Below are 25316 nucleotides of genomic sequence, written 5' to 3' on the forward strand. Positions count from 1 at the left end.
CAGAGAACACTACAAACACCTCTACACAAATAAACTAGAAAATCTAGAAGAAATGGATAAATTCCTCGACAAATACACCCTCCCAAGACTAAACCAGGAAGAAGTTGAATCTCCGAATAGACCAATAACAGGCTCTGAAATTGAGGCAATAATCAATAGCTTACCAACCAAAAAGAGTCCAGATCCAGATGGATTCACAGCCGAATTCTACCAGAGGTATAAGGAGGAGCTGGTACCATTCCTTCTGAAACTATTCCAATCAATAGAAAAAGAGGGAATCCTCCCTAACTCATTTTATGAGGCCAGCATCATCCTGATACCAAAGCCGGGCAGAGACACAACCAAAAAAGAGAATTTTAGACCAATATCCTTGATGAACATTGATGCAAAAATCCTCAATAAAATACTGGCAAACCGAACCCAGCAGCACATCAAAAAGCTTATTCACCATGATCAAGTGGGCTTCATCCCTGGGATGCAAGGCTAGTTCAACATATGCAAATCAATAAATGTAATCCAGCATATAAAGAGTATCAAAGACAAAAACCACAAAATTATCTCAATAGATGCAGAAAAGGCCTTTGACAAAATTCAACAATGCTTCATGCTAAAAACTCTCAATAAATTAGGTATTGATGGGACGTATCTCAAAATAATAAGAGCAATCTATGACAAACCCACAGCCAATATCATAGTGAATGGGCAAAAACTGGAAGCATTCCCTTTGAAAACTGGCACAAGACAGGGATGCCTTCTCTCACCACTCCTATTCAACATAGTGTTGGAAATGCTGGCCAGGGCAATCAGGCAGGAGAAGGAAATAAAGGGTATTCAATTAGGAAAAGAGGAACTCAAATTGTCCCTGTTTGCAGATGACATGATTGTATATCTAGAACACCCCACTGTCTCAGCCCCAAATCTCCTTAAGCTGATAAGCAACTTCAGCAAAGTCTCAGGATACAAAAATCAATGTACAAAATGTACAAAAATCACAAGCATTCTCATACACCAATACTATGCAGCCATAAAAAATGATGAGTTCATGTCCTTTGTAGGCACACGGATGAAATTGGAAATCATCATTCTCAGCAAACTATTGCAAGGACAAAAAACCAAACACCGCATGTTCTCACTCATAGGTGGGAATTGAGCAACGAGAACACATGGACACAGGAAGGGGAACATCACACTCCGGGGACTGTTGTGGGGTGGGGGGAGGGGGGAGGGATAGCATTAGGAGATATACCTATTGCTAAATGACGAGTTAATGGGTGCAATACACCAATATGGCACATGTATACATATGTAACAAACCTGCACATTGTGTGCATGTACCCTAAAACTTAAAGTATATTAATAATAAAAAAAAGAGTGATATAATGGACTTTGGGGACTTGGCTGGTAGGGGTGAGGGATAAAAGACTGCATATTGGGTACAGTGTACACTGCACAGGTGACGGATGCACTAAAATCTCAGAAATCACCACTAAAGAACTTATCCATGTAACCAAAAGCCACTTTAGCCCCAAAACCATTGAAACTTAAAAAGACAGTATTGTTCTTCATCTGACATTGTACAACTAACAAAAGCTTTTCTCCACTCCCAAATTATTTTCAATGCAAACATCATTAAGTATTTTGATGCAAATCCAGGAACGGATATAAGCCAGTTACAATATTATATAAAGCTAAAGATATAATGTTATCCTCAAGATACGTAATTTTTACAGCTAGTTCTCACCACAGATAACTTCATGAATTCTAAATATTATAACTAGAGCCTAGCCTAAAAATCATAGAATATTGTGAAAAAGATGCATATTGTGTTTGTCTGAAATCTTTAGAAAAGGGGTATTTTCTTCCAGCAGCAGTGTTGGGAGTAGTTTATTTATCCACTGGTAATGCCAAAAGTTGCTATTTTATGTCTTCCATCTATTACTAATTTAAGACAACTATGCTGAATTAAGTTGTTTCATTCCAGTTTATTGAGAGGTCCCATTCTCACTCCTCAATGGATTTTACATATTTCTCATACTCTTCTTCACTCATTAGTTCATCCAGTTGTAGGGTGTTACCCAGCATCATCTTGACATTGATGCCCACTGTTCCATGCCATTTTCTATTATTATTCACTCATGTCTATCTGTGAATCTACACACTGAGAACACAGTGGTTCCATATGCAGCATCCAGACAGCACTTCCCTCAGCCACCAGGGCTGCAGCCAACAAGCTCCACATTATTCAGTGTGTCACATTTGATGGGATGCTGAGGGCCACTGTGCTGCATGTCAGCTACCCAGGCCAGGAGGTGGGGCAAGGCTGGTCAACACTGTCATTAAACTCTTCTTTATCCTTACTGATTTTCTGTCTACTTATTCTATCAATTATTGAGGGGAGCATATTGAAATCTCTAATGATAATTTTTATTGATCTTTGCAGTTCTACAACTTTTTGCTTCATATGTTTTGAAGCACTGTTATTGGGTGCATAAGTATTTAAGATTGTTACATTCTCTTGGCCTTTGTTATCTCTTATAGTATTCTCTGTTCTGGAATCTACTTTGTCTATAGTTAGTAAAGCCATTCCAGCTAACTTTTGATTAGTGTTGGCATGGTGTATCCTTTTCCGTTCTTTAAATCTAGCCTATTGTATCTTTATATTTGAAGTGCATTTTTATAGTCTACATATAACTGAATTTTGCATTTTATCCATTCTATATCTGCTTTATACACATGCTCTTTAATTGGGACATTTGGAACGTTTACATTTAATGTAATTATTGCATACTTAGGTTTAAGTCTGTCATCTCGTAATTTGTCCCATCTAGTCTTTGCTCCCTTTTTCCTCTCTTTTTGTCTAATTTTGTATTTTTATGATGATATTTAATCTCAACTATAGGCTTATTAGATATAACTCTTTGAATCTGATTTGTAACATTAGTGGTACATCTTTAACTTATCACAGACTGTCATTAGGTGATATTATAGCACTTTAGATATAAGAACCTTAAAATAGTATACTTTTCCCCTCTGGGTCTCCTCTCAAGCTCTTTGTGCTATTCTTGTCATACATTTTATTTTTATATATGTTATAAACCCCGCACTATTTTTGTTTGTGAAGTCACTATCTTTTAAAAAGATACAAATATTAAGGATAAAATCTTATACATTTACCCACTTTGTTACCATTTCCAGTGCTCTTCAACTCTTTGTGTAGAGCCAAATTTCCATCTGATATCATTTTCCTTCTGCCTAAAGGGCTTTCTTTAACATTTCTCGTAATGTGGGTCTGCTGGTGATGCATCTTTCCACCTTTTCTGTGTAGGGCAAACTCTTATTTCACATTTTATTTTGAATGAAAGATACTTACTGGGTATAAAATTCTAGGGTGGAGTTTATTTTCTTCTATTTCTTTAAAGATGTGATCCTATTATCTTTCTGTTTGTATTATTTCCAATAAGAAATCTGCTGTTATTCATATCTTTGTTCCTCTGTTCCTAACTTGACTTCCCCCAAACCTACTCCTGGCTGCTTTTAAGATTTTCTCTTTATCACTGGTTTCCCACCGACTTTGGTATAGTTTTCTTTATGTTCTTGTGTTTGTTGAGCATCTTGTATCTGTGAGTATATTGTTTTCATCAAATTTATAATTTTTCAGTCATTATTTCTTCGAATGTGTTTTTTCTGTCCTAGCATCTCTCTCTTCATGTGGTCTTCTATTACACATATATTAGGTCTTTGAAGTTGTCCCAAAACTCACTGATACGTATCTTTAAAAAAAATCTCATTTACATTTGTTTCAAGTTCACTAATCTTTCACCTGCAATGCCTAACCTGGAGTTAATCCTTCCGGTGTATTTTTCATCTTATTGATTGTAGTTTTTAATCTCTAGAAGTTTGATTTGGGGCATTTTTATATCTTTAACGTCTCTCCTTAACCTTTGGAACATACGGTTATAATAACTGTTTTAATGTTTTTGTTCATTAATTCTAACATATTTTCATATGTAGGTTTCAACTGATTGATTTATCTCCACCTTATGCATAACATATTACCAGTTTTGTGAGTGCTGGTAATTCTTTATTGGATTCCACACATTGTGAATTTCATCTTGGTGGGTGCCAAGTAATTCTGTATTCCTATAGATAGTCTTGTACTTTGTTCTGGGACTCAGTTAAGTTACTTTGATTCTTTTAGTTCTTGCTTTAAAGATTTGTTAGGCAGGACTGGAGTGTGCCCTCTCTAGAACTAATTATTCTCCTCAAGACTCTTTTGTGCACTCTCTTGCAAATCATAAGCTTTTCCAGTCTGGCTGGTGAGAACAGGCACTATATTCCTAACTTCGTACAGGCAGGGGCACTATTAATCCTCATCCTTTTCAGAGGTTCTTTTCGAAGCCTGGCTGGCCTTAAGGGGTTTCCTCACATGCCTGGTGTGATCAGCACTCAGCTGACTGCCTGACTGGTCTGCTGATCAGTGATGCCTCTCTCTGTGCACTCTGTCCTTTCTAGTACTCTGTCCTTCAGACTTTAGTCGCTCTAGTCTGCATGGACTTGAAGACTTGGGAAGTCTTCTGGCTCCTCCTGCCCTGCATTGTGACCTAGAAGCTCTGTCAAGGCAGTCAGCTGGGGCAGCCATAGGATTCGCTTGGCTTGTTTCCTGTCTTCCAGGCGTCGCTGGCCTTTGTTACAGTGATGAACAGTGTTTTCTATATTTTAGCCACATTTTGGTTATTTTAGGCAGGAGAGTAAATCCAGTCTCTGTTACTGCACCTTAGCATAAAAACAAGAGTGCTGCTCTTAAAAAAAAAACTAATTCCACTCATCAGCTTCATTTCCATCAATCGAATCCATGCCATATAATCTTCTTTAAAAAACTCAGATCTCCCCTGAATCCCCTCTTTGCTGGGAAGGGACTTTGCTGGGAGATGGGGCAGGTGTTTCTATGTCTGCAGGGCCCAGTCAGGGAAGGAAGGAAAATGCTGTCCCATTTGAGTATGCAGATAGTGTGTCAGTCTCTTCAGAAAGCCTGTATTTCCCAGTGAGTTTAAATGAGCAGTTTTATCTGGCTCAGCCTCCTGAAGTCACGGAAGAAGGTAGGGAAAGGCTGACATTCTGCTCTGACCTGAATTTTGGAGCATACCAGTGAGGCTTTGATTTGTCCGTTACAAACACAGAGGCCTCTGTTTCCCCCAGCTCGCGGTGTGCTTACTGCCAGTGAGGCCTTTTCTGCATCAGGCATTAGAACTTCTTGGTGGCGACCCCAGCACCAGAGATGCCCCTGATGTCACAAGTAGCCCCCAGGCCCATCCCCCCACCCTAGGCATGGAGGGATGGTCTCTCTCACCTGGATGTTTTCCATGGTATCTGGCGAGACAGGTTCCTGCGACTCCTCGACTATTTTTTGGGAAGCCTGGCTGCTACTCCTGAGCTCAGCATCTTTGAGAGAAGTGATAGAATAACGACAGATGTTAAATATCTGCAGAACCACAGGAAATTAGACAGCATGGTGACATGTTTTTAAATTACAATGGATCTGAAGAATTTTATTCTAGAGAGCAGTACCTTGAGGTAGGAAGAGCAGGTCTCTGCAGCCCACCCGGATTTTGACACTGAGGAGGGATCCTGGGCTAGTTCTTCCCTCCCTCCATCTCTCTGTGCCCTTATCTGCATGATGCTGCCCAGGGGAGTTGTGGAGATGGGAAGATGGGCAATGGACCTGGCCCAGGCCTGGGCCACGGGAGGCCCTCAACCTCTGCCAGTCCCTGAGCAATGGGATCCTTTGACAGCAGCCCCTTTTGAAGTTTATAAACAATAGGTTATCAGCTTCCTCGATGGTGGGCTTTGAAATGAGCTCCAGGCAGAAGGCGGAAAAGGCCACAGTGAGTTACATCAGTGTTACCTGAATGCCAAGGCTTAGCACAAGGGCTGCTTTCTCTTTGTTTGGAAATACTCTGAACTCACACTCTGCCAGCGGTCACAATGCTCACTTTTCTATTTTGTAATAGAAATTATTTTCAAGAAGAACTGGAGCTGAGCATTGGTGTTTTAGTAAGTTGTGGAAAGTCAAAAATCAGGGTAGCTTAGGCTTCATGTATTTAACCTTTACTAAAAATTACAGAAGAAAAACATTTCCCATTTTGTCTAAAAAGGTCCTTCTCCCTCCTCCTCCCCTCCTTTTTTCTCTTTTGAAATCTCTCCATGCCTAAAGAGGGTGATCTCGGAGAAGACATCACTGGAGGATGTCCTCTCCTTTGTGCTTCACCCAGTGTCCACTCTGCTGGGGGTTCTCAGCCACGACATCTGCTCTCAGCCTTTGGGCCTCAGCTCAGAGCAGCCCTAGGATGCCCTGCTCATGGCTTCCCCTCCTCAGAAGCGCTGCCACAGACGTAGGAGGGACTCTGGGCCCGCTGAAGGCTCCAGAGACTGCTGCTGTCCCTGTGAGTGTGGGCATGCTGCTCTGCCTTCTTGTTTTCACGCATCACATCAGACACTGCAGGGCCAGAGCAGCCAGGGTCCTCTCTGCTTCCTCCTCTCCCATGGTGTTCTTCTAGTGCCAGCTACAACAATGGCCTCTGCAGATGCCTCTCAACCCCAAATATCTGGGTCACTAATGCATTATACCTACTTCTGGCAAAGATGTAGGTAAATGAATGAAATTCTAAGAGAAAAATGAGATGCCCAGGGAGGTGTAAATGGCATAGTCGAAGAGGTACATAATGTTGAAGGCACAATGAGACAGAAAGTCACATTCTAGCATGAAAGGTAGCTCTTTTGGCATGAAGAGAAAATGTCCTGAGAGGGTAAAGCACTTAGAGTCCCTCTTCTGAAGAAAGATGCTTTGAGGAAAATAAAAACTGTCATATCTCTAGCTCCTGATATGTCCTGCACCTGCAGAATTTTCCAGATAAGACTATCTGGGGTTTCTAGCACTCTCATCATGACAAGAGCAGCATGCTTTTTAGGCTTATTGACTTTGTTGTTGAGATTAACACACATATGAAAAGTGTACAGCTCAGGGAATTTCACATATGTCTATTCCTGAACAACCACCACCTATAAAAATATATAAAACTGGCTTGTCACAGTGGCTCACACCTGTAATCCCAGCACTTTGGGAGGCCGAGACAGTTGGATCACCTGAGGTCAGGCGTTCAAGACCAGCCTGACCAACATGATGAAACCTCGTCTCTACTAAAAATACAAAAAAAGTAGCCAGGCATGGTGGTACACACCCGTAATCCCAGCTACTCAGGAGAGGCAGGAGAATCGCTTGAACCTGGGAGGCGGAGGTTGCAGTGAGTCAAGATTGTGCCACTGCACTACAGCCTAGATGACAGAGTGAGACTCCATCTCCAAAAAAAGAAAAAAAAAAAAGGAAAAAAAAGAACATATAAAACATTTCCAACACCCAGAAATTTCCCTCATCTCCCCGTCCAGTCAATACTCCTCTCAAGGGTATCCACTCTTCCAACTTTTACTATCATTTATTACTTTTGATCAGCAGCAAACTTGTGAATTAAAAAAACTTATTATCAGTAACTACCTATTTTAATGTATTAAAAAGATATTTCTTTCCTATTTTAAGTTTGAAGAACTACAAAAAAATGCAACTAAAAGTAGACATTCACTGTGCATGCTTCTTTTATAATTAGGAAAAGATTACAAAAAAGTAAAAAGTCTTGAAGACTGGATTAGATTTTCAGTAAACTAATAATCTTGGTGACTTAACTGTCAATGGTCTAATGTTCATGAGACAATTACCAACTACAAAGACTAATTGCTTGACTAAACTGTTGTGAGGTGTTGCAGTTGATTATTAAGCAGCTGCCACGTTCATCCCTAGAGGTGACTGCATTTCAGAACTGGGCAAGGTGAAGCTGGATCTCTCTCTCCAGTGTCTCTGGGGTCTTGCGAGGTTTAATTAGTTAATGTTCATAATGTCCCCTGAGATCCTCAAATGTGAGGTGTTATCCTGGGGAAAGCTGAGGCAGTGGTATTGTGTAACACATGACTAAAAATACAACTGAAGCTGAGCGATTTAATTGTTCTTTTATGGCTTATACCATCTAAGTAGTTTAGAAGTCATGAACTATCGGTTTACTCTAGTGGGAGTAAAGGCACAATTTGTCAGGACTTTCTCTCTGAGACTGCTTATCTGAAGTGGGTTTACCATGAAGCTAATAAAGCTTAGAAGTTCAGGCATCTTCCCAGCACAGGCTCCTCCAAGGCACAGCATCTAATGCCGCATTCATCGTTTTGCATTACTCTCCTTAAAAAGAGCTCTTGAATGGGTCAGACTTTAGGTCCCACAAGACTCTGGATCTATCCTGCTCTTTATCTAATAGGAATAATACATACAGAGTGCAAAATAATACATGTTGAAGGCTTCAGGAATAAATAATAATATAATTTTGTGCTTTTTACATTTATTTTAAATATCCATCAAAAATCTTAATTTTTATGTGATGAAATAAATTGATTCTAAAAGAGCAAATATGGAGAAACAGTAAACAAAAATTTAAGAAAGATGAACAAAAAGACTTGGGCCAAATTCCCAACTGAATATTAAGACATTATAAAGACACAGTTATTAAAACAGAGAGTTACTGGGGCAAGAACAGAACAGAATGAAAGCCAGAAATAGTCCCAGGCAGTTATGAAATGTTGATATATGATGAAGATGGCATTTCAAATTAGGGGGGAAAGAACAAACTGTACAATAAATAGTGCTGGAAGAGGTAAAGCAAAATGATCAAATAGAAGCTTCCACCAATCATCCTCCCCACAGGAACACAAAATTTAACAATTATGTACACAACAAAGCACCTTCATAAGAACCAAAAATCAGGGGAGGGATCGCACTATCTGGTTTTAACTTCATATCACTGAAAGAGGCACTGAAGAGGGCAGGAAATACAGTCTTGAATTGCCAACACTAACCTTTCCCCTTCCCCTGGCAGTAGCCATGTGGCGTGGAAAATCTGTACACTTGGGGAGAGAAAGTGCAGTGCCTGTGGGACTTCGCAATGGAATGCAGTGTTGTCAACACCAGGCAGAATTCAGCTGGCACCCCAAGAGGGAGCATTTGCATCAGTCCTAGCCAGATGGGAATCACCCATCCTGGTGGTTGGAACCTGAGTTCTGGCAAGCCATGCCACCACAGGCAAAAGTGCTCTGGGGTCCTAAATAAACTTGAAAGGCTGTCTAGGCCACAAGGACTGAGCTACCGGACTTACGGGACACGCGACCTAGTAAAACACTAGCTGGATCTGCTAAAAGAGTGCTTGCGTTACTCCTCCCCTAATCCCAGGCACCGCATCTCACAGCTCCAAAAGAGACTCCGACTCCTTCCTTCCACTTGAAAAGAGGAGACGGGAGTGAAGAGGACTTTGTCTTGTAACTTGGATACCAGCTCAGCCACAGTAGGATAGGGCACCTGGCAGAGTCACAAGGTCCCTATTCCAGGCCCTGGCTCCTGGATGACATTCCTAGACACACCCTGGACTGGAAGGGAAGCTGCTGCCTTGACATGAAGGACCCAGTCCTAGTAGGATTCATCACGTGCTGACTAAAGAGCCCCTGGGCCCTGAATAATCAGCAGCAGTAGCCATGGGCCTTGGGTGAGATTAAGAGCTGTGCTGACTTCAGGTGTGATCAGCGCATTCTCAGCTGTAGTGGCTACGAGAAGAGACCACTTCTGCTTGAGAAAAGCAGAGGAAAGAGTAAAGGGAACTTTGTCTTGAGCTTAGGTGTAGCTTGGCCACAGTGGGGAAGAGCACCAAACAGGCTCTTAGGGTCCCCAATTCCAGGCTTTGGCTCTTGAATGGCATCTCTCGACCTACCATGGGCCAGTGGAAGAGCCCACTGCCCTGAAGGGTGAGTCCCAGGCCTGAAAGCATTCACCACAAGCTAACAGAAGAGCCCTTGGGCCTTAAGTGAACATCAGTAGTACCCTGGTAGTACTCCCTGTGGGCCTGCGGTGGTGGCAGACATGGGGAGAGACTCCTTTGCATGGGAAAAGGGGAGGGAAGAGTGGAAAGTACTTTGCCTAGTGCTGTCAGAGTCAGCTCAGCTGCAGTAGAATAGAGCACCAGGCAGATTTCTAAGGTTTCCTACTCCTGGCCCTGGCTCCCAGACAGCATCCCTGAACCTCCATAGGCCCAGGGGAACTTGTTGCCCTTAAGGGAAGGACACAGGCATGGGTGGCTTCATCACCTGCTGATTGTAGAGCCCTAGGGCCTTGAGAGAATGTAGGCAGTGGCCAGGTAGTGGTTACAGTGAGCCTTGGGCAAGACCCATTGCTGTGCTGGCTTAAGGTTTGACCCTGTGCAGTCACGGTGCTGGTGGCCACAAGGGTGCTTTGTGTCACCCCTCCCCCAGCTTCAGGTGGCTCAACAAAGAGAGAGAGACTCCATTTGTTGGACAGAAAGTAAAGGAAGAGAATAAGAGTCTCTGCCTGGTAATCCAGAGTATTCTTCTGGATCTTATCCAAGACCACCAAGGTGGTACCTCTACAAGTCTGCAAGAACCAAAATGTTACTGGGCTCTGGGTATCCCCCTAATGCAGATATAGATGCAGTGACCAAAAACTTAGTTCACAACATCCAAGTTCCTTTGAGTACCTGGAAAGCCTTCCCAAGAAGGACAAGTACAAACAAGTCCAGATTGCAAAGACTACAATAAATATCTAACTCTTCAGTGCCCAGACACTGACAAACATCCACATGCATCAGGCCCATCCAGAAAAACATGACTTCGCCAGACTAACTAAATAAGGCACCAGGGACCAATCCCAGAGAGACAGAGATATATGACCTTGCAGATGGAGAATTCAAAATAGCTGATTTGAAGAAAACTCAAAGAAATTCTAGATAACATGGAGAAGGAATTCGAATCCTATCAGACAAATTTAACAAATAATTTGAAATAATTTTAAAAATAATGCAGAAATTCTGGAGTTGAAAAATGCAACTGACATAATGAAAAATATATCAGAGTCTCTTAATAGCAGAATTGATTAAGCAAAAGAAAGAATTAGTAAACTTGAAAACAGGCTAATTGAAAGTTAACGGTCAGAGGAGACAAAAGAAAAAAGAATAAAAAAGAATAAAGCATGCTTACAGGATCTAGAAAATAGCCTCAAAGGGACAAATCTAAGAGTTATTGCCCTTAAAGAAGAGGTGGAGAAAGAGATAGGGATACAAGTTTATTCAAGGGGACAGTAACAGAGAACATCCCAAACCTAGAGAAAGACATCAATATTCAAGTCTAAGAAGTATAAACACCAAGTAGATTTAACCCAAAGAAGACTACATCAAAGCATTTAATAATCAAACTCCCAAAGGTCAAGGGTAAAAAAAGGGACCCTAAAAGCAGCAACAGAAAAAAAAAACAAATAATATACAAAGCAGCTCCAATACGTCTGGCAGCAGACTTTTCAGTGGATACCTTGCAGGCCAGGAAAGAGTGGCATAATATATTTAAAGTGCTGAAGAAAAAAACTCTTACCCTAGAATAGTATATCTGGCAAAAGTATCCTTCAAACATGAAAGAGTAATAAAGACTTTCCCAGACAAAAGGTATTTCATCAACACCAGACCAGTCCTACAAGAAATGTTAAAGGAAGTTCCTCAATCTGAGAGAAAAGGACATTAATAAGCAATAAGAAATCATCTGAAGATACAAAACTCATTGGTAATAGTAAATACACATAAAAGCACAGACTATTATAACACTGCAATTATGGTATGTAAACTCATATATTAAGTAGAAAGATGAAAAGATAAAAAATAATAACTATAATGTTTCAAGACATACTACAGTAAGATATAAATAGAAACAACAAAAATGCCAGGAGATAAAGTGCAGTTTTTTAGTTTTCTTTTTGCTTGTTAGTTGTTGTTTGTTTATGCAATCAGTGTTAAGTTGTCATCAGTTTAAAATAATGGGTTATATTATTTGCAAGCCTCATCCCTCAAATCTAAAAACATACAATGGATACACAAAAAAACAAAAAGCAAAAAATTAACATTGAGCACAGACAATTCTTTCAAGGAGTTCTTTCTGAAGAGAGAATAATCCTTATTTCTTGACATGTTTTTGTGCCACGGTTGGCCTCTTTCCCTTTTGTCTTCTTCATAATTGTGTTAGTTTCCTGTTGCTGCTGTAAAAAATTACCACTCACTGACTGGGGGAGGGGTGCCCGCCATTGCCCAGTTAGTTGTTTGATCAGGTAAACAAAGCGGCCAGGAAGCTCGAACTGGGTGGAGCCCACCACAGCTCAAAGATGCCTGCCTGCCTATGTAGGCTCCACCTCTGGGGGCAGGGCACAGACAAACAAAAAGACAGCAGTTACCTCTGCAGACTTAAATGTCCCTGTCTGACAGCTTTGAAGAGAGCAGTGGTTCTCCCAGCATGCAGCTAGAGATCTGAGAACAGGCAGACTGACTCCTCAAGTGGGTCCCTGACCCCCGAGTAGCCTAACTGGGAGGCACGCCCCAGTAGGGGCGGACTGACACCTCACACGGCCGGGTACTCCTCTGAGACAAAACTTCCAGAGGAACAATCAGGCAGCAGCATTTGCGGTTCACCAATACACGCTGTACTACAGCCACTGCTGCTGATACCCAGGCACTAAACAGGGTCTGGAGTGGAATTCTAGCAAACTCCAACAGACCTGCAGCTGAGGGTCCTGTCTGTTAGAAGGAAAACTAACAAACAGGAAGGACATCCACACGAAAAACCCATCTGTACGTCACCATCATCAAAGACCAAAGGTAGATAAAACCATAAAGATGGGGAAAAAACAGAGCAGAAAAACTGGAAACTCTAAAAAGCAGAGTGCCTCTCCTCCTCAAAAGGAACATAGCTCCTCACTAGCAATGGAACAAAGCTGGATGGAGAATGACTTTGACGAGTTGAGAGAAGAAGGCTTCAAATGATCAAGCTACTCCAAGCTACAGGAGGAAATTCAAACCAACGGCAAAGAAGTTAAAAGCTTTGAAAAAAAATTAGACAAATGGATAACTAGAATAACCAATGCAGAGAAGCTCTTAAAGGACCTGATTGACCTGAAAACCAAGGCACGAGAGCTACGTGAAGAATGCAGAAGCCTCAGTAGCCGATGTGATCAACTGGAAGAAAGGGTATCAGTGATGGAAGATGAAATGAATGAAATGAAGCGAGAAGAGAAGTTTAGAGAAAAAAGAATAAAAAGAAATGAACAAAGCCTCCAAGAAATAAGGGACTATGTGAAAAGACCAAATCTAAATCTGACTGGTGTACCTGAAAGTGATGGGGAGGATGGAATCAAGTTGGAAACCACTCTGCAGGATATTATCCAGGAGAACTTCCCCAATCTAGCAAGGCAGGCCAACATCCAAATTCAGGAAATACAGAGAATGCCACAAAGATACTCCTTGAGAAGAGCAACTCCAAGACACATAAGTGTCAGATTCACCAAAGTTGAAATGAAGGAAAAAATGTTAAGGGCAGCCAGAGAGAAAGGTCGGGTTACCCACAAAGGGAAGCCCATCAGAATAACAGCTGATCTCTCAGCAGAAACTCTACAAGCCAGAAGAGAGTGGGGACCAATATTCAACATTCTTAAAGAAAAGAATTTTCAACCCAGAATTTCATATCTAGCCAAACTAAGCTTCATAAGTGAAGGAGAAATCAAATACTTTACAGACAAGCAAATGCTGAGAGATTTTGTCACTACCAGGCCTGCCCTAAAAGAGCTCCTGAAGGAAGCACTAAACATGGAAAGGAACAACCGGTACCAGCCACTGCAAAAACATGCCAAAATGTAAAGACCATCGAGGCTAGGAAGAAACTGCATGAACTAACTAGCAAAACAACCAGCTAACATCATAATGGCAGGATCAAATTCACACATAACAATATTAACTTTAAATGTAAATGGGCTAAATGCTCCAATTAAAAGACACAGACTGGCAAATTGGATAAAGAGTCAAGACCCATCAGTGTGCTGTATTCAGGAAACCCATCTCACCTGCAGAGACACACATAGGCTCAAAATAAAGGGATAGAGGAAGATCTACCAAGCAAATGGAAAACAAAAAAAGGCAGGGGTTGCAATCCTAGTCTCTGATAAAACAGACTTTAAACCAACAAAGATCAAAAGAGACAAAGAAGCCCATTACATAATGGTAAAGGGATCAATTCAACAAGAAGAGCTAACTATCCTAAATATATATGCACCCAATACAGGAACACCCAGATTCATAAAGCAAGTCCTTAGTGACGTGCGAAGAGACTTAGACTCCCACACAATAATAATGGGAGATTTTAATACCCCATTGTCAACATTAGACAGATCAACGAGACAGAAAGTTAACAAGGATACCCAGGAATTGAACTCAGCTCTGCACCAGGCGGACATAATAGGCATCTACAGAACTCTCCACCCTAAATCAACAGAATATACATTCTTTTCAGCACCACACCACACCTACTCCAAAATTGACCACATAGTTGGAAGTAAAGCACTCCTCAGCAAATGTAAAAGAACAGAAATTATAACAAACTGTCTCTCAGACCACAGTGCAATCAAACGAGAACTCAGAATTAAGAAACTCACTCAAAACCACTCAACTACATGGAAACTGAAAAACCTGCTCCTGAATGACTACTGGGTAAATAATGAAATGAAGGCAGAAATAAAGGTCTTCTTTGAAACCAATGAGAACAAAGATACAACATACCAGAATCTCTGGGACACATTCAAAGCAGTGTGTAGAGGGAAATTTATAGCACTAAGTGCCCACAAGAGAAAGCAGGAAAGATCTAAAATTGACACCCTAACATCACAATTAAAAGAACTAGAGAAGCAAGAGCAAACACATTCAAAAGCTAGCAGAAGGCAAGAAATAACTAAGATCAGAGCAGAACTGAAGAAAATAGAGACACAAAAAACCCTTCAAAAAATTAACGAATCCAGGAGCTGGTCTTTTGAAAAGAAAATTGATAGACCGATAGCAAGACTAATAAAGAAGAAAAGAGAAAAGAATCAAATAGAGGCAATAAAAAACGATAAAGGGGATATCACCACCGATCCCACAGAAATACAAACTACCATCAGAGAATACTATAAACACCTCTACGCAAATAAACTAGAAAATCTAGAAGAAATGGATAAATTCCTCGACACATCCTCCCAAGACTAAACCAGGAAGAAGTTGAATCTCCGAATAGACCAATAACAGGCTCTGAAATTGAGGCAATAATCAATAGCTTACCAACCAAAAAAAGTCCAGGACCAGATGGATTCACAGCCGAATTCTACCAGAGGTACAAAGAGGAGCTGGTACCATTCATTCCGAAACTATTCCAATCAATAGAAAAAGAGGGAATTCTCCCTAACTCATTTTATGAGGCCAGCATCATCCTGATACCAAAGCCGGGCAGAGACACAACCAAAAAAGAGAATTTTAGACCAATATCCTTGATGAACATTGATGCAAAAATCCTCAATAAAATACTGGCAAACCGAATCCAGCAGCACATCAAAAAGCTTATCCACCATGATCAAGTGGGCTTCATCCCTGGGATGCAAGGCTGGTTCAACATATGAAATTCAATAAATGTAATCCAGCATATAAACAGAACCAAAGACAAAAACCACATGATTATCTCAATAGATGCAGAAAAGGCCTTTGACAAAATTCAACAACGCTTCATGCTAAAAACTCTCAACAAATTAGGTATTGATGGGATGTATCTCAAAATAATAAGAGCTATCTATGACAAACCCACAGCCATTATCATACTGAATGGGCAAAAACTGGAAGCATTCCCTTTGAAAACTGGCACAAGACAGGGATGCCCTCTCTCACCACTCCTATTCAACATAGCGTTGGAAGTTCTAGCCAGGGCAATCAGGCAGGAGAAGGAAATAAAGGGTATTCAATTAGGAAAAGAGGAAGTCAAATTGTCCCTGTTTGCAGATGACATGATTGTATATCTAGAAAACCCAATCGTGTCAGCCCAAAATGTCCTTAAGCTGATAAGCAACTTCAGCAAAGTCTCAGGATACAAAATCAATGTACAAAAATCACTAGCTTTCTTATACACCAATAACAGACAGAGAGCCAAATCATGAGTGAACTCCCATTCACAATTGCTTCAAAGAGAATAAAATACCTCCTAGGAATCCAACTTACAAGGGATGTGAAAGACCTCTTCAAGAAGAACTACAAACCACTGCTCAGTGAAATAAAAGAGGATAGAAACAAATGGAAGAACATTCCACGCTCATGGGTAGGAAGAATCAACATCGTGAAAATGGCCATACTGCCCAAGGTAATTTATAGATTCAATGCCATCCCCATCAAGCTACCAATGACTTTCTTCACAGAATTGGAAAAAACTACTTTAAAGTTCATATGGAACCAAAAAAGAGCCCGCATCGCCAAGTCAATCCTAAGCCAAAAGAACAAAGCTGGAGGCATCACGCTACCTGACTTCAAACTATACTGCAAGGCTACAGTAACCAAAACAGCATGGTACTGGTACCAAAACAGAGATATAGACCAATGGAACGGAACAGAGCCCTCAGAAATAATGCCGCATATCTACAACTATCTGATCTTTGACAAACCTGACAAAAACAAACAATGGGGAAAGGATTCCCTATTTAATAAATGGTGTTGGGAAAACTGGCTAGCCATATGTAGAAAGCTGAAACTGGATCCCTTCCTTACACCTTATACAAAAAATAATTCAAGATGGATTAAAGACTTACATGTTAGACCTAAAACCATAAAAACCCTAGAAGAAAACTTAGGCAATACCATTCAGGACATAGGCATGGGCAAGGACTTCATGTCTAAAACACCAAAAGCAATGGCAACAAAAGCCAAAATTGACAAATGGGATCTAATTAAACTAAAGAGCTTCTGCACAGCAAAAGAAACTATCATCAAAGTGAACAGGCAACCTACAGAATGGGAGAAAATTTTCACAACCTACTCATCTGACAAAGGGCTAATATCCAGAATCTACAAAGAACTCAAACAAATTTACAAGAAAAAAACAAACTCCATCAAAAAGTGGGTGAAGGATATGAACAGACACTTCTCAAAAGAAGACATTTATGCAGCCAAAACACACATGAAAAAATGCTCATCATCACTGGCCATCAGAGAAATGCAAATCAAAACCACAATGAGATACCATCTCACACAAGTTAGAATGGCAATCATTAAAAAGTCAGGAAATAACAGGTGCTGGAGAGGATGTGGAGAAATAGGAACACTTTTACACTGTTGGTGGGACTATAAACTAGTTCAACCATTGTGGAAGTCAGTGTGGCGATTCCTCAGGGATCTAGAACTAGAAAGACCATTTGACCCAGCCATCCCATTACTGGGTATATACCCAAAGGACTATAAATCATGCTGCTATAAAGACACATGGACACGTATGTTTATTGTGGCACTATTCACAATAGCAAAGAGTTGGAACCAACCTAAATGTCCAACAACAATAGACTAGATTAAGAAAATGTGGCACATATACACCGTGGGATACTATGCAGCCATAAAAAATGATGAGTTCACGTCCTTTGTAGGGACATGGATGAAACTGGAAACCCTCATTCTCAGCAAACTATCGCAAGGACAAAAAACCAAACACTGCATGTTCTCACTCATAGGTGGGAATTGAACAATGAGAATACATGGACACAGGAAGGGGAACACCACACTCCGGGGACTGTTGTGGGGTGGGGGGAGAGGGAAGGGATAGCATTAGGTGATATACCTAATGCTAAATGACGAGTTAATGGGTGCAGCACACCAACATGGCACATGGATACATATGTAACAAATCTGCACGTAGTGCACATGTACCCTAAAACTTAAAGTATAATAATAATAAAATAAAATAAAAAGAAAAATAAATAAATTAATTAATTAATTTGGGGGCAACACCAACATTCAGACCTCAGCATTACTAAACAATGGCTATAAAGTATTCAATAGATGATAATTATTCCTATAAAAAAATTATCACTCACTTAGTGGCTTAAAACAACAGTAATTTATTCTCTCACAATTCTAGAGATAAGAAGCTGGAAATCAGTATCCCTGGGCTGAAATCAAGGTGTCAGCAGGCCTATGCTCACTCCAGAGGCTCTAGGGGAGAATCTGTTCCTTGTTTCTTCCAGTTTCTGTTGGCTTTGGCATTCCTTGGCTCATTATATCATTCCAATCTGATTCCATAATCACATTGCCTTTTCCTTTTCTGTCTTTATAATCTCCCTCTGTCTCTCCCTTATCACAGGATGCCTGTGATAGCATTTAGGGCACCTTAGATAATCCAGGATAATCTCCTTATCTCAAGATCTTTCATCACAGCTACAAAGACCTTTCCAAAAAAAAAAAAAAAAAAGTGAGATTTACAGGTTCCAGAGATTATACAAGGGTGTCTTTAGTGAGGCCATTTTTCTGTCTACTTTAATAGGCACCTGTGGCTGACTGAATGCAGTGTATTTATCCAAATGCTTACTAGGAAAGTCAAACTCTCCACTGTCCAAATCAGAAATGATTGTTATCATCTCAGCATCTTCATCAAATAATCCATTCACTCTTATTAATCTCACCTCACAAAATGGTTCCACCATCTACCCAGTTTCTAAAATCATCATTGATAGTCCCCTTTTCCACAATCTGCTTTCCCCATATCCAATAAAATATCAAGTTCCATTAATTCTCTAAAATATCTCCCAGCTCTATTCCATAGTTATTGTTCTGGTTCAATCCCTCCTCATCTCCTTCCTGGACTCCATAGTGGCCTTTGTAAAGTCTTCCTGTGAACTAGAAACTGACCATGTAATGCTTTCTAATTAAATATTTCCAATGGTTCATCATCACATATGACCAATGTAATAGAATAGAATCTAAACTCTCTTGCAAGGCATGCAAGGCCTTGATTGCCTGGCCTCAGTTCTCCTGTCCTGCTTTGTCTCCTGCCACTCCCTCACTTGATGCTCCAGCAACAGTGAACTTGTACTTTCCCCCAGTAAGCCATGGTCTTGAATATCTCCTTATTCTACACTCTTTGATATCACTGCTAGGAAAATCTTTCTGCTTATTCACCTAGAAAGCTCCAATTTGCTCTGAAGTTTTACTCAAAAGCTTTGAGGTCTATGAAGTCTATGTGGAGGCTATGAAGTCTATGTGGATGCTCTCAAGATGACTTAGGTGTAATTCTGCTCTGGTCCCACCACACTCTTTTATCCTTCAAGACAATGATGTTATTGTAAAGTTGTTTGTCTTGCATGTTTATCTTGTCATTGGCTGGTATTGGACTCACTATGTACTAGACTATGTTCCTAAAGTCTAGTATATGGGATGCGCTCAGTATTTGTTTAATGACTGAATGAACGACAAGAGGTTGATAATAAAGTCCACAGTGATAAAAAGAAAGACACTAGGTGGGTTGCATGAAAGGACAAAGGGCTTTTCTCAAAATTTTCAATGAAACTCCTCCTACCTGGGATGTGGTGTAGACTCCAGGCCAACCAGTACAATAAACTTGAGCTTAATACATTAACAATTCCCAAATCATCGTCTTGAGATGAGACTTGGGATGAGGTGAGGTCTTAGCCTCCTCCAGGAAAACAGATACCATTTCCCCATTCTTATTGTATTACAAATCAGGAGACCAATCTTAAGCTCAAGTTTGTGTCTCCTTAGGTCAGGAAAAAGAAGACCATGACAAAAGTCATCAGCATTCTTCTTTTTGTGTGTGAACATGGGTTGCAATGATGACTCTCATTCTTTATATTCCCTGTATTTAGGCCCTTTGCTCCATGTGGCCCCCTCTCACTCTGATTCTGGGTTTAATCATGTGACCTGCTTGGACAAGTGACATGTGTTAGTTCAAAGCCTAAACCTTCTGAGGTCTTGCATGTTTCCATTTGCTCTCTTGTGCCTCTGCCCTCTCCATGAGAACCTGCACAAGATAGCCTCCTAAAGGACGAGAGGACATGCAACAGAGCCAAAGCCTGACTAGATCACCTGTGAGCCAAAACACTCCAAGACATGTGAGTAGACTCAGCCAAGATCAGCAGAGCTGCCTAGTTGACACCAAATGCATGAACAACACATGCTTATTGTGGTATGCCACTGTAGTTTTGTAGCTGTTCGTTAGTAGCATTATTGTGGCAATGGATTATTGATGCAGTTGCAAGAAGTAACAGAATCAACAAAATCCTGAAGCTGATTCTTTGAAAATACCAATTAAATTAATATATCACTGGTGATAGTAAGAAAGAATAAAACACCAATAAATAGTACCGTAAATGAAACACAGGAATATAGAGGACATGTAGAAAGTAAGATGGTAGATAAAAACCCATAAGAACATTAAATGTAAATGGACTAAATACTCTAATTAAAAGACAATAATTATGACACTAGATTAAAAACAAAGCCTACCAAACTCAATGCTGTTTATGGGCAACACATCTAAAATATAAGAAAATAGAAAGGGTAAAAATAGAAGGACAGGAAAAAATATGGCATGTAATATTAAAATCATAAAAAGTAGACTTCAAGACAAAAACATCACTAAAGAAGGAAACTTCATAATTGATCAAAATTTCAAGGAAGATAGAATAATTTAAAAATTATGCATTAAATAACATAGACTCAAAATATATAATGAAAAAAATGATAGCCTATGAGTAGGAGTCAGTAAATCCATAATCAAAGCAGGAGATTTTAACACACCTCTCATAAACTGCTCAAAAAAGTGATAATATTAATAAGGATAAAATATTTGACATTATTAGCAAATATGACTGATTTATACAGAACACTGAACCTAAAAATTAGGGATTCACACTATTTCCATGGACTCAAGGAATCTTTACAAAAATGGAACATATGCTTAACAAAGTTGGAAGAATTAAAAACACACAGAGTAGGTTCTCTGACTGCAATTCAATTAAACTAAAGCCTAGTAAAAAACAAAACAAAACAAAAAACGAGGATATCCTGGATGGATAAAGAAAATGTGGCATATATATATACAACGGACTATTATTATTCAGCTTTTAAAAGGAAGGAAAATCTGCAATATATAACAATATGGGTGAAATTTGAGGACACTATGTTACGTGAAATGAGCCAGGCACAGAACAAATAATACACAATTCCACTTTTATAAGGTATCTAAAATAGTGAAATTAATAGAAGCAGAGAGTAGAATGGTAGTTTCCAGGAGACTGAGGAGAAGGGAAAATGAGGAGTTGCTATTAAATAGGTATAACCTTTCATTTATACAAGATAAGTTAGTTCTAGAGATCTGCTGTACAACATCTACCTATAATAATTTTGCATTGAACACTTAAAAATTTGTTGAAAGAGTACCAGAATTAAAAATGAAAAAACCAAGAACATTCCCATGTGTTTGTTAATAAATAAATAATATTTTAAATAACTCATAAGTCAAAGAATATATAAAATGAAATTTCAAACATATTGATAATACATATATTAGTTACATAACAAAACTCGTGGGTTGCAGCAAAGACCAAGAATAGAAGGATATTTATAGTTTAAATACTTATATTAGTGCAGAAGAAAAGCTGAAAAATCAATGAGTTAAGAGTCTATTTAAAATACATATATAAAAGAAAACATCAAATAAGTCCAGGATACAAAAGAGGAACTAATAAAGGAAAGAACAGAAATAAACTTGGTAACAAACTATAGAGAAGGATCAAACAAGCCAAAAGTTGATTTTTTTCAAAAGACTAATAAAATTGATAAACCACCAGTAAGACTGTTTAAGAAGAGAAAATGAACACAAATACTCAGTATCATGAAAACTGAAAAAGGCAACATTACTACTTTGAACATTAAAAGTAGAATAAGAGAAAAATGAAAATGGCTTCAACTTTATCCTAATGCATTTGAAAATGTAAAGAAAATGTATATATTCATATAAAAATTATGAACTACCAAATATAATAAATAAATAATTATTTAACAATTTAAATTATAAACTGCAATTAAAAACCTTCCCACAAAAACTTCAGGTTCCAAAATGGCAGTGTAGAAGCAAGCTGGCTTCACTCCCCATCCCCGTACACAAAAAAAACAAAAACAAATACATAGCACCCAGATTATCACCAGCAATATCCTGGAACTCAAATATGAGAAAGAGACAGTTCCCAGAGCCACAGAGAAGTGGAAAAACTAAGTAGATGGTAAGAGAATCAGACTTCTGTATCTATGACACACTTTCCCCCAATCTGCCCAGCTACAAGTGTGTGGAAAGTTTCCCTCAACTCACAGTTTCTACACAGCAAACAGTGATATTGAGGTAGACAATCAGCTTCTCTACCATCTTGGGTTCCCTGGCAGGAGATCTGTTCCTGCCTCAACTCATGGAAGGCATCAGGAGTACTTGAGTATGACTAGATCACCTGACAGCCAAAACACTCCAAGACATGGAAGGCATCAGGAGTATCAGAAGAAAGAAATATCCCTAAAGACAGCCAGAAACAAAGTGGGGAGGTGGGACTATCATCCTCAGCCATGGAAATTCTGCTCTGTAACTCAACCAAAGGAGACTCCAAATTAGCATGGCAGTTCAGCAGCACCACACTGTAGGAGATTTGTTCCACAGGTGCCCCGGGCATGAACCCCTAGCTAGCCTTCCCACACTACTGGAATATCCCTTCAGGACCTCCTCCATTCAGGATGGGTGGCACTCTGACCCTTTACTAGAATTGATGCAAACCTGGGCTTAAAGTGCCATCTAGTGCCAAAAAGGAGGCAGCTACCTAGCAGGGGAAAAAAAAGAAAGTCAGCAGGTAAATTACAAATAATCTATAAGCAAATGTCCCAATAAAAAACAAGCCAGAGGGAGAATGGAACAAATAACTTCAATTGTCCTTCAATTGAACTGTCCTTCAATGTAAGACATAAACACACACTACAAGAAACATCAGAAAACATGGAACTACGGTCCTCTCAAATTGACAAAGCAAGGAGCCAGTGACTGACCCTAATAAGACGGCAATATGTGAGCTCTATGACCAAGAATTCAAAATAGCAGTTTTAAGGAAACTCAGTGATCTTTTTTTTTTTTTCTTTCTGAGACACAGTCTCACCCTGTTGCCCAGGCTGGAGTACAATGGCATGATCTCAGCTCACTGCAACCTCTGCCTCCCGGGTTCAAGTGGTTCTTCTGCCTCAGCCTCCTGAGTAGCTGGGATTAGGCACGCACCACCACACCCGGATAATTTTTTGTATCTTTAGTAGAGATGGGGTTTCACCATGTTGGCCAGGCTGAGCTCAAACTCCTGACCTCGTGATCCACCCACCTCGGCCTCCCAAAGTGTTGGGATTACAGGTGTGAGCCACCGCGCCCAGCCACTCAGTGATCTTTAAGATAACACAAAAAAGCAATTCATAAATTTATCCAATAAATTTAACAAAATAATTGAAATAACAATTTAAACAATCAAGCAGCTATCTTGGAACTGACAAATACATTTGCTACTGAAAATGTAGCAAATAAACTGAAAAATTCACTGGAGGCCCTCAAGAGCAGAATGGATCAAGTAGAGGAAAGAATCAGTGAGCTCAAAGACAGGCTATTTGAAAATACATAATCAGAGGACAAAAAAAAGAATGAAAACTAACAAAGACTGTCTATAAGATACAGAAAATTACCTGAAAAAAAAACAAATCTAAGGATTATTGGTGTTCAAGGAGTTGAGCAAGAATAGGGGTAGAAAGCTTATTCAAAAAAAATAAAATAACTTTCCAAAACTTGAGAAAGAGATAAATATCCAGGTACAGGAAGATGAGACAGCATCAAATAGATCTGACTCAAATAGGACCCCCCCCAAGGCATATAATAAACTGATCAAAAGTCAAGAACAAAGAGAGGATCCTAAAAGCAGCAAGGGAAAAGAAGCAAGTACAGAGCTCCAATTCATCTGGCAACAGGCTTCTTAACAGAAACTATTCAGGGCAGGTGGGAGTGAGATGACATTTTCAAAATTGCTGAAATTAAAAAGCTTCCTTTGGAGAATATCCAGCAAACTTGTCCTTTAAATATGAAGGAAATATAAAAGTCTTTCCCAAATAAACAAAACTTGAGAGAATTCACAACAAACAGATCCATCTTACAAGAAATGTGAAAGGGAGTTCTTGAAACCAATGATTTGTGCAAAAAGAAAACATCTGAAGGTATAAAACACACTGGTAAAATTAAGTACGTGGACAAACCCAAAATATTCTAATACTGTCCTTGGGGAGTGCAATCTATTCATAACTCTAGTATGAAGTCCAAAAGAAAAATCTATCAAAAACAATAATAGTTATAACAACTTGTTATGAGATAGACAATATAAAAATATATAAATTGAGATAACCAAAAGTCAAAATCTTGGGGGATGGAGTTAAAGTATAGAGCTTTTTTCTAGATTTTTCTTTGATTTTATTTTTTGTGATCAAAAGTAAGCTGTCAGCTTTTAAAAATAATGTATTATTTCTATAAGGTGTTTTTCATAGGCCTCATGGCAAATATAATGCAAAAACCTATCATAGATACACTAAAAATAAAAAGCAGAAAAGTAAGCAATAGTTTGGATCATCATGGCGGACAAGAGGCAGGACTAGATTGCAGCTTCAACTCAGATGGATAAAGCAGCGTGCAGAGGCTTACACTGTGAATTTTAGCTGCAGATCAATGGCAAAAACAAACCAGCAATCTTGAGAGGACCCACAGACCCTCTGAAGGAAGCAGACTGCTTCTGCAGGACCCGGGAGACAGCCCAAATACTGTGAGTGCCCCAACTGTGAAAGTGGGAAAGAGAGATCCTCCTCTCCCAAACACACACCCCCACTGGAGAAACTGGAGGTCTGTTTGTGGGAGAATTTTCTGACCTTACCTGGAGCTGAGTCAATTTAGAGAGCTGAGTGAAATACAGGGGTAGAGGAAGCAGTGGGAAAGGCCCTGGGAACTCGCTGGGTCCCCAGGCAGGCCATTCCTGCCTGGCACCACAGGGATCCATCAGAAGGGTGGCCAGAGGAGTGGGGAAAAACACCACAGGCAGAAGGAAATCTCCAGCTGAAGTTTGTAACAATTTGAACTGGTGGTGAGAAGCCTCCTGGCCAGAACTCAGGCAGAGGGCGTGAATCCAGTGTGCAGACTCCACAGACGGGGGAAGAACCAAGCCCTTTTCTTTCTCAGCTGGGAGGTGGGCAGCCTGGGGCAAGTTCTCAAGCCTAGCTCTCCCATCACATGGAAACAGACTATTG

General features: G+C 39.9%; 1 protein-coding gene across 2 annotated transcripts in view; it reads right to left on the reverse strand.

Moving 5' to 3' along the window:
* CFAP61 (cilia and flagella associated protein 61) overlaps positions 1–25316 on the reverse strand; it is a 318407-nt gene that overhangs the window by 216860 nt on the left and 76231 nt on the right. For both annotated transcript variants that reach the window (XM_063634162.1, XM_063634163.1), the window contains exon 9: positions 5348–5439. In XM_063634162.1, the coding sequence (XP_063490232.1) occupies positions 5348–5439 (92 nt within the window). The remainder of the gene's footprint in view (positions 1–5347; positions 5440–25316) is intronic.

The sequence above is a fragment of the Symphalangus syndactylus genome, chromosome 24, assembly GCF_028878055.3.
Source record: "Symphalangus syndactylus isolate Jambi chromosome 24, NHGRI_mSymSyn1-v2.1_pri, whole genome shotgun sequence".
In the NCBI taxonomy this organism is placed as follows: Eukaryota; Metazoa; Chordata; class Mammalia; order Primates; family Hylobatidae; genus Symphalangus; species Symphalangus syndactylus.